General features: G+C 39.3%; 1 protein-coding gene across 1 annotated transcript; it reads right to left on the bottom strand.

The window, feature by feature from the left end:
- Nucleotides 1-1,131: 1,131 nt before the first annotated feature.
- Nucleotides 1,132-2,799, bottom strand: GK2 (glycerol kinase 2; the record flags this gene model as incomplete). Its single annotated transcript, XM_080925527.1, has 1 exon — nucleotides 1,132-2,799. One exon carries the CDS (start codon nucleotides 2,797-2,799, stop codon nucleotides 1,132-1,134), a length of 1,668 nt encoding a protein of 555 aa, XP_080781653.1.
- Nucleotides 2,800-11,272: the final 8,473 nt, after the last annotated feature.

The raw sequence follows: 11,272 nt of genomic DNA, 5'->3' as shown, positions 1-11,272 counted from the left end.
AAGCTGTACGCATAAATCCTAAATGCAGCCCAGAGACTTACTAGAGAGAGGAGCATGCATATACAAGTCATACTGTAGTCAACTGTACCATAATAAGTCTCCCTCAGTATGCAGACTAGAGAGGAACAAAGATTAGTTCATGTTTATTCAGAGCTTTATTCCTCAAGCTAAGAAAGTGTTAGACATCCTTAGTCATCAGGGAAATGCAAATCAAAACAACCCTGAGATTCCACCTCCCACCAGTCAGAATGGCTGAGATCAAAAACTCAGATGACAGCAGATGCTGGTGAGGATGCAGAGAACGAGACTCTTGGTGTGGTTGTAAACTGGTACAATCACTCTGCAAATCATTCTGGCGGTTCCTCAGAAAATTGGACATAGTTCTACCTGAAGACCCAGCTATTCCACTTCTGGGCATATACCCCAGAGATGCTCCAACATAGAGCACATGTACCACAATGTTCATAGCAGCCCTGTTTATAATAACCAGAAGCTGGAAAGAACCCAGATGTCCTTCAGTAGATGAATGGATACAAAAATTGTGGTATATTTACATAATGGAGTACTACTCAGCTATTAGAAACAATGACTTTATGAAATTCCTAAGAAAATATTTATATTTCTTTATCAACACTTATTATATATTCAATTTTAAAATTTTGATTAGCTAGGGAATTACACATATGTACCTTTTTAGAAAACATTTTTTCTTGATAAATATTACATTGCCTTACACATGCAACTATTTAACCTAAAGGACTTACATCTGTAGTGGTTAAGATATGTACTGTCCTACTGGCTGCAATGTGCTCTGAATTTATAAATGGGCTCTTCTATATGGTATATAAGTAAATGTTGCATGTCAAATAAAATCCTGAAAAGGAAAAGTAAAACAGTACTTTTCTTCATCATGACAACTTTAACTACTGGTTTTAAGAACACGAGATTTTTCAGTTTCTCTACCATGCACTCTTTATTCAATACCTTTCTTTTAAGGAGTATTTGTAGGAGCCTCATGGGACCCTGTAGCAAGTAGTTTATAGGTAAAATAAACCTATAATGTTAGTCTCACACTAAAAGATGGAATTCACTTTATAAAAAGCTCTCACATTACAAAGTCTGTGGTTGAAATTACTCTTCAGCACTTGCGAGAACACATCTTGCTCCAATTAATAATGTCATGCTACTCACTATAAAAAAACCCAAGGGCAGGCAAGAGAAGACAGGGCTCTCGCCATTTTCAGGATCATTGGCTGTGACCCAACCCATGGACTTCATCACTGCTCTCTTCCATGTTGCAAAACGAATCTCACTCTCTGTGGCTTGGATTTGTGGTTCATATCGTTCCATCAAGATTGCAGAGAAATTTTCGTGTTCAAGATTCCAAACATCTACCCCTTCTGCAGCTCCGGCTGCCATGGCCGCTCCCAGGGCCGTTGTTTCGGGCATAACAGACTTAACTACCGGAATGTGCAGAATATCTGCCTGAAGCTGCATAAGAATCCTGTTGTTGGTCATCCCTCCATCTACCTGCAGATGGCTGAGTGGAATCCCACAGTCACGGTTCATGGCATCCAGAATCTCTCGGGTTTGGAAACAAACAGCTTCTAACGCAGCAAAGGCAATGTGGCATTTATTGGTGAACTGCGTGAGACCACAGATTATCCCTCTCGCACTGGGTTCCCAGTAAGGTGCATATAACCCCGAAAAGGCTGGGACAAAGTAGCAGCCATAGGAAGTACCTGCCTCTCTTGCAAGATTTTCAATTTCCGACGAGGTTGTTATAATTTCAAAATTGTCTCTTAGCCAGCGAATAACAGCACCAGCTATAGCAACAGAACCTTCTAAGGCATAAAAAACTGGATTATTTTTGCCTAGTTTGTAACCCACTGTGGTCAGAAGGCCGTGTTCAGAAAACACACATTTCTGGCCCGTATTACATAGTAAAAAGCATCCTGTTCCGTATGTGTTTTTGGCTTGACCTTCGTGGAAGCACATTTGTCCCACTAAAGCAGCTGACTGATCCCCCAAACATCCAGATATTGGTACACCTTCCAGGGCCCCTGATGTCATCAGGCCGTAGATCTCGGAAGAACTGCATACATTTGGGAGGATGCTCATTGGAATTTCAAAAAAGTCACAGAGTTCTTTATCCCATTCCAAAGAATGGATATTGAAAAGCATCGTTCTGCTCGCATTTGTAACATCAGTACAATGGACGCCTCCGTTGACCCCTCCAGTCATACACCAGATGAGCCACGAGTCGATGGTTCCAAACATGGCTCTGCCTTCCTCAACAGCCTTTTGAATGGGTCTTAGGTTGTCCAGCATCCACCGCAGTTTCACAGCACTGAAGTAAGTGCTAAGTGGAAGGCCTGTTTTAGACTTGACAAAGTTGCTATTTCCTGGGATTTTCTTACTGAGCATCTCCACAGTAGACTGGGTTCTGAGATCAAGCCACACCACGGCATTGTACAGAGGGTCTCCCGTGAACTTGTCCCAGACCACAGTGGTTTCCCGCTGGTTACTCACGCCGATAGCTTTAATGTTGGAGATATCAATGTTCACCTCAGCAAGTTTCTTACAAGTTCTTGCTATGCATTCATAGACAGACTGAAGAATTTCCTTGGGGTCTTGCTCTACCCATCCTTCTTTTGGATACTCTTGTGTCAGTTCCACCTTATGACTGGTAACTAGTTCTGCTGTTTTGGAACTGAAAACTAGAAAGCGAGTGGAGTTGGTTCCCTGGACCACCGCTCCCACCAACGGCCCCACAGCGGTTTGCTTTGAGGCGGCCATGAAACTGGTCAGTGGACTATAGCTCAGGGATGGTTTCCCTGGTGATGCCAGTTAGGAGGCACAACAGCCAATCAGGAGCACTGTAGTGCGCAGGCGCAGCTGCCAGCCTAACAGCTTCAACTAACCTATTCTCCCTCACCCAAGCCCCACCCCTTACCTCTTCATACCATTTCCAGGCATTTATTCGAAAATACTCAATATGCACTGAACTCTCCTGTATATGTGTCTCTGTATTTGTTTTTCCTCCCTTTCTACCTATGAGACACCCTTAACATTTAGTATTGAGAGCAGATATGTGGAACATGGATTCTGACAACGTTTGAATATCTCAAAAGCTTTTTTCTCTTAATACTGAAAACTATTTTGGGGTGTAGATTTCTAATTTCCTTTGCCACTCTTTCCTTTTAAAACCTTTCCTTTTAAAACTCCAACCATCTCATTTCCGATCTCAGGTAGGTCTCTGTCGTTCTTTAGTTTGCTTTCACTCTGTTTGCAGAGATTTCATTACTGTTGGTTTTGTTGTTTGTTTTTAAATGGGTACTTTCCCATCAGTTCTTATCATGGCGTGGTGAATTGCGGTTGTTGTTTGGTTTTTCTCCTTTCTGCAGATTTCCAGCTTCCATCAAGTTATGAAAATTCTGCTTATTTCTTCCAATCTTTTCTTTGTTTGCTCCTTTAAGGTTTTTTACCTCACACATTGGGCATGTCTTACAAATTCACCCCTTCTACCATCTTAATACTTTTCTGTCTGAATTTAAACTTATGGTTTACAATCGCTCTGTCTTCAAGTTGACTGACCTCCAGTATCTAAATATGCAGTTAATTCATGTGTGGTATTTTCCCCACTTCAAGTGTAGTTTTCAATCCTAGAAGTATAACTTGGGGACTTAAGAATATCTACCAAACTTTGCTTTAACCCATGGGGCAGAGTTAGAATAGCTTTTAATGGCATTTTCTGCCCAAACTCCCACTTGTGTCAGTTTGTGTTCAGCTTTGTCTCATTGGCTGTCCTTAGAGCTTGCCCTCCCACGCTTCTTTGTGTCTTGTGATCTCTAATTCCGTGCTGGGTTCTGCGGATTTGCTCAGCAGGCTGCTGGACACACTTGTACCTGTCAGTCTTCTGGACCTCTGTTCTGAGACAGAAGCCACTCGGAAACAGTTGCTTCTTTCCAGTTTTACTTTAAATCTGAAAAACATAAAGATAATGTACTTAGATTGTACCTACTCCTCAGGAGTTCTACTCCAATGTCTCTCCAGTCACACCACCACCCTGCCAACTTCACATCTACTTTTTAAAACCCCATGAGTCTAATTCATCCTGCCCCTGTGTACATGCATGTAGGTTCATCCACCACGAACACCTTATCTGAGGCCATCTTCGTAAAGAAAACTCATTCTTTTTCTCCCAGTAGCCATCAACTGACAGTACCTCCTCAGGTATGTGTGAGGGTACATGAGCCCTCCTTACCACTGAATTTGATCACAGATATGGAGAAGTCAAGACAGAAATGATCCATCATGTGTTATAAACTGTTATATGTGATCTTATCCTCAAAAGGGCAATCTTGAAGTTTCACCTTGGGAGTCATTAGGAATATATGCTTACTGGTTAATTATCTTTATTAGGGTTATCAACAAAAGGCAGAGGGGGGAGAACACTCAATTTCTAAGACCTGGGAACTTCTGCAAGGAAAATGCTTGATTTGCTTCTCTGAACCAAAGTAAATTGTCTTGAGCACCTGCTTGCCCAGGGAAACCACTTGGGTTCCTAATATGAGATTATTTCAAATTTAATATTGCAACTTTACCATTAGACTTGTACTGCATTCCAAGTGGAAGGAAAGAGGTGTGAGAGGGGAAATTAAATTTTTATGCAAATTAAAATCATTTTATAAAACGCAAAAGTATTAATAACTCACCATGAACACAGCAAGAGGTTAATATAAGCAGGGCAGGTGGGTTTCACAAACATCCACTTCCATTAGGTTATCAGAGACACTTTGAGACAGATGATACCTGGGACAGCAGCCTGGTGATGAGATCAGCCGTGTGTTGTGCAGTTGGGCTGTAGACTGGTAGCTCTTTTGAACGGGTATCTGGCCTCCACAAAGACCTTTATGGTCCATCATCATATCCTTCCTCCATTATACTGCATAATCAATTACATCATGAAAGATTGTCTCAATTAAGAATGACCTTCTTAGTTCAAAATATTTTCCATTTTTATCAACTAGTTTTTGGCCAGGTTTGTCTGATCATACCAATCAAAACAAGAAGCCAAGTGTTTGTCTGTACTGTATATGTCTAGGTTTACTGTGAAACAAATCATTCTAATATAACTTTTAAAGTTATAACTTACTAATTTTCCTACTGAGTTTAAACTTTAACTATGGCTTAGAAGACTTGCTATTTTGAAAGACTGCAGAGCAGTAAATGCAGTATGGACCATTTGGAGCACTTTCAATTTTTGTTTTTCTTGTGTTCTGTTGTTCACTCTGAAAGCATGAACTTTAGTTGATCAAGGAAAACATCTCATTATTGGGTAGAGTATCAGGATGAGTGAATGGCCTTGCTGATACCTCAGAGTACCACAGGACGGTTCCAAATTAGCAAGCACCTGGCTTCTCTGAAAAAGAGCTTGGCTCTTCATCCTTAATGAGTCCAATCACACCCTGTTTTAGATGGCTCAGCCATTCTGATGGCCACAGCTTCATTTTGGAATACTGTCACTCCAAGGCTATGGGTAGCTTTTAAACTCATTAGAGTTTCTTTAATGAAGCCCGATGTGACATGTATCTGTATGAAGATGGGTCTTCAGTGGGCCTCAATATAGACTTGTCATTATACACTGAGTCTCATGGAAACCATAACACAGGTGTAGAAGTTGATGGAAATTTGCTAAGCTAGATTAAAGAAGATGAGCAGTGTATATGGTTGACTTCTTCCTGAAGATATCATAGGACTGTGTAATGGTCAAGCATAAGAGTCAAACATCCATGTATAACTAATCCACAGTCAAATAAAGATTGGCACTTGCCTTTTTCTGAGGCTTCTCACCTCTTAAATAAAGATAATTTAAAATTTGATTTCTGGAGGAACTACTAGTGAACATTTTTTTTTTTTTTTTGTAATTTAACATATTAAGGCAGGTTGAATGAAGATCAGGAAGTGAGTTAGTAGATGAAAAGATATAAGAAAGTTATAATAAGAAATGTTGTTTCTACATGATGCTTACAGTAATATGGTAATAAAGGTATTTCATTTTTTGTATGTTTGTTACTGTGCATAATAAAGGTTGGCAAGTGTGTTGCCATTATGTCCCTATAACAAAATATCTGAGATAACATTTAAACAGAAATTATTTAATTTGCCTAAGTTTCCAGAGAGTCCAATCTATGATTGGGTGAATCCATTGCTTTGGTTCTTATAGGATTTCTAAATAGCAGCTGTGGGTCTATCACAGTGTAAACTGTCACCTTTGGCCAAATAATGTAACCTTTCCCATTATTATATCATCAATGCCAGAAACACTGCCTAATAGGCTCTATCTCCTAAAGATATCTCTTCCCATGGTACTATGCTGTGGGCTCCATTTTAACCCATGGACTTTTGAAGGACAATTAACCTTAATACTATAGCAGCTAGAAAACTGTAGTGCAACTAAGAAGCTGATGGGGCTACAAAACATAATTAATACAAATCCATTCCATGAAGCTTCCTGTGCTTGAACAATGGAAGGGTACACAGTCACTGAGAGATTCAGTGTGGAATAACTGAGTTACAATCTTTCATCCCAAAGAAAGTATCCATTCTATATTATTTTATTTAAAATACTTGCCCTTTTATTGTAGGCATTTTCTTTTGCATTTTATAAAATTTGTAAATCTCAGAGGGTGGGAACAGCTGCCTGTTTTAACTGCTTGGCTCTTTACCACTATTTCAGATACTCAAGTGTACCAATCCTTGGTTTTATCACAAGAGTAGGACACATTGTGACAGGGTGGAATTTACTAAAAGTCAGGAATCCTCTTAGTCTTGATTTAAGTGTAACCAGACAATAAGGGCATTTGTTCATATTGTTTGTGGATAGGCTATCTGAGTATTTCAGGCTGTGTCTTAACTGATACATCGTCACAGTTGGCAATCTTCAAAACACCAATGCATTTTTCTACATGCTGTTCCCAAATGTGCTGGACCAGCTGTTGACAGCCATGCTATCCAATTGCCTGCAAGACCTCTTCTTGGACCACAAATCACCTCACACATGCTCTCTGCTCTCTCTTTGTTCTAATAAAGAATGGAAATTTTAAAACAAGCTACTGTGGTTTATTACCCCTGTTCTCTCTGTTAAGTGTGGGCCATGGGAGTCACTGCAATTTACATTTGGAAGCCCCGACTTTCTAGATAACCATTCATGTTGGGAAACCCAATGAGTATAATAATATTCTGTGATCTAAAAGGAATTCTCTAAATAGTTGAATTTTGGAGTCTTTGAGTGTGTCTGCTTGTGTGCATGTTCATATTCTATATAATCTTCCCAATGAAAATTGCCCTGACACCGATCTCAATGTTAATGTATTCCTGTTTACATGTGACTTTGGAATATGTTACAGCTAATTATTACACAGGATGAAAGATCAGAGGCCTGAGTGAGGTACTTGGGTTTATGAACAAAGGGAGCCCAATTCAGCATCTTGGCTTTGGGCCCAACAATTGTAATCACACATCTTGAAACTGGTAGGATATTTGCATTTTATTTGTGTGCTTGTTTGTTTATGTGCTTGTTTGTTTGTTTGTTTGTTTTCACCCCTCATTTTTAAAAGGGGGTTGGGAAAGGGGTTAAGGGTTTGAAGGGGCTGAAATTTCCCCTTGAACATGATGTCAATATGTTGTCATGTCTCCTTTTATTAAGATGCCATCCAACTGATAACAAGTCCTGCTGTGTTTTACCAACATAAAAAATTAGACTGGAGACCGAAGAGCGGCAGGTGGCTTTTGGCACCAAGAAATAATCACACTTGATGTGGAAAGTAAAGTAAAAGGAGCCATCTGTTCACCACAGGAGGACGTGAAAAATCACATTAACATATTGTCACTAACATCATGAAATACACAGTTAATAATAAATTTAGTTATCAAGGCAAGTCGCATTTGATACTTACTCTGAAAATGCAGAATGTGGAAGATGCTCATTCTTGCCTACCCCACCTTATCTATTTATTATTTCTTTATTTCTTTATTTAAGAACAAAAAAATTTGAAGTTTGAAATGCTTCTGGGAGGGAAGGGGGGGGTGGAGACTGAACAGAAAAGTGTTCCATTTTAAAGCCAAGCTGTGTGGTTCATTGTTGACTGAGTAGAGTAGCCTCCCATGCAGATGGAATCAATGCCATGTTACCCTAATAGCTTTGTACCTGAAAGGGAATCCAGAGATTGGGTGATGTTTCTTACAGAAGGGATGTTATATCCCCCATGACAGAAACCCAGCTGGCAGAGTGCTGCCAGGGAGCGTGCATGTCTGCCTTCGATAGGCACTGCTTTTAGCTGAAGTGTCCCTACTGATGACTCTGGTGCTAAAAGCCTGTCCATAACTCCTGTTCACATCTGTTAGAGAAATGTGATAGGGAGGGCTCCTTTCACTTTTTCTTCTGTGTGCGACCTTTATGGACACTGATTGAATAAAGAAGCCACAGATCTTACGTGTCAAAATGAACCTGAAAAAAGCCCCACACTATCAGCTGTCACTGATTGACCATCACTTCTATGATAGTGGTTCTCAATCTTCCTGATGCTGTGACCCTTTAATGAAGTTCCTCATATTGTGGTGACCCCCATCAAAAATTATTTTGTTGCTACTTCATAACTGTTATTTTTCTATTGTTATGGATTGTAATATAAATACCTGATATTCAAGATATCTGATATGCTACAAGGGCGAAAAATGTCCATTGACTCCCAAAAGGGTCAGGACCCATAAGTTGAGAACCACTGATCTGGAGTCACCGGCACTTTCTGGTATCTGAGACACTCCTAGTATGCCTACAAGTGTGACTAACCCACATTATTGTTTTTGACATGAAGATTAATACTCCAGTATGTTAGAAAATAACTTGTCATATACTAGAAGGTTCTGATTAGTTTCTTGTTGGTTGTTGGTCTTTATTCAGATATTTTATGATTTTCTAAGAGCAGTAATACATACAAAAATATAAAATAGCAATATAAAAATATCTGTGTTCATGAAGGGGACATTGGGATAACAATCAGAACTTTAGTTTCAGCTCTGATTTGAACTAGCTTTCTCATCTTTTGTGAGTGAAATAATTCCTCTGGTTATTTCATCCCCAGGGAGTTTGAGTTTATTTTCCTTCCTCATAGCTTTTACCCATAGCACTATTCCTGAGAAATGATACAGTCCCACTGGGCATGTTCTTCCCTTCTCAGGCAGACATCCCTTTAGAAATAATTGTTCACTGTATACTTTTCTCTGCTGGGATATGACTCATTTTATTGGTCAACTGCCTGCCTGGGTCACTAGGTAAGTCTCTGGGTCACAGGTAATTAACAGAATGACAGGCAAAGAGAGCCATTCAATAGGTAGTCTACCCAACTGTAAAGTGGTGTTGTTTTATTGAGTTTAGTTGAAAACAGTGGGTTTTGAGATCGTCAACACTGTATAGTCACCTGCAAATTCCCAGGTAGACAGTAGGGAACTGGTCTAGAAGTCATCCTTCTTCCTAGAAACATGGACAGAACTGTGTTAAGGCTTCTTTCATGTAATTAGGATATACAGCAAAATAGATCATTGGTCTTCCATAGCTCTTAAAAGCATATTTCCCTAAATATGAATAATGTATTTCAAAAGAATTTAGTTGCTTCTGTATTTCAAATGAATTTAGTTGTTTCTGGGATGGCAAGTCACTTTGTGATAGGCTTTGTGAGTTACTTAATATCCTGTGATGATTTCTGTCTTTTTCTTTCCTGATGTGCCAAGGAAATGTGGTTATCCAGCTTCCTGCAGGCCTTTGCCATAGTAGACACTAATGCCCTGGAACAGTAAAGCCAAAATGAACCATTCTCCCTTAAGTTGCTTCTGGACATAGTGCTCATTATTACTGTATCAGAAAAGTAATTGACACAACAATATAGGTTTAATTTCAGAGAAAAGAACCTGGCAATTTTTTAAAATACCAAATGCCCAATCCCCCAGTGTGTGTGTGTGTGTGTGTGTTTATGCATGTGTGTGCATGTGTATGTGTGTGTTATTGTCTTACCTTGCTATGTTTAGTGTAAAATGAATTGACTAAATGGCTAAGCACAATTTGAAATGATAAAATGAATTACTAGTGCCCTCTCAAACTATCACAACCACTGCTATATCGAGAGTGTAACATGGGTCTAATAAAAAGAATAAACACTTAACTTACAGGATATGTAGCAAGCATATATATATATATATATATATATATATATATATATATATATATATACATATATATTTACTTAAATAGAAATTAGTAGTCAATAATCCCTGTATTATGACTCACACATTTTCTACTTTGTGTGTGTGTGTGTGTGTGTGTGTGTGTGTGTGTGTGTGTGTCCTGAATGTATGGCAAAAAGCATCTATAGGAATAAAAGTCGGTGATAATCACGTGACCATGTAGATAAAATTAGGAAATCATCAAATTTAACTTTACTAAAATATAAAATGCAGGAAGGTGCCAAATGCTTGGATTTGTCTAGGAAATATTTCTTTTCCACATTGCATGAAAATTACCCCAGACCCTTAGAGACAATTGCACTAAGTGACAAGTATTTTCAGAATTGACTTTCTCCCTTACCCCGTAGATGTCTCATTCTCTGCTTCCTGGGCTTCTTTGCAGTTGCTGAAAACCAAGGCAGATGGGCACTCCAGTCAGCCTGGGGAAAAAGGAATAGCATACTTCAGAACACTGGGTGCTCTGGGATTCAGCCCTTTTATCAGATGGACTAACAGACCCACAGAGCCCAGGGGTTCAGTCATACTCCAGTGGGCCATGCAGGCGGTCATCACTTAAATGCCTGGTCTGCTTCCTGCTGACACTGGTTTCACAGAGAACATTGACAACATGGCCTTTTCACTATGATGCCCAGGCTTTGACTCGGAACTGCATGATTAGAGAAACACGGGCTTGCAGTACATGAGACATTCAGAGTTGATGCTGATGCAACAACCTCAGTCCTCCACCTCACTTGCTTTTTCTTCATCTTGTCAGTAATTCAAGATCTTTCTCTGGACTCTTACAGCATGCTGTGTCACATCATTAATTACCATTGATTCCCCTTCAACACCTAATATGATCTTTCTAATGAGAATATCAGATCCCTAATAAGAAGATGACTCACTTGAATACATTATGTTTCAGTTAATTGTTTTTTATTCTCTAATTTATTAAATAAATATTTGCTTAATTGTCTTAGAATTTCTGTTG

Source organism: Micromys minutus, assembly GCF_963924665.1.
Source record: "Micromys minutus genome assembly, chromosome: 11".
In the NCBI taxonomy this organism is placed as follows: Eukaryota; Metazoa; Chordata; class Mammalia; order Rodentia; family Muridae; genus Micromys; species Micromys minutus.
The sequence above is the reverse complement of the archived record's forward strand: the minus strand, read 5'-3'. Positions and strand labels throughout refer to the sequence as shown.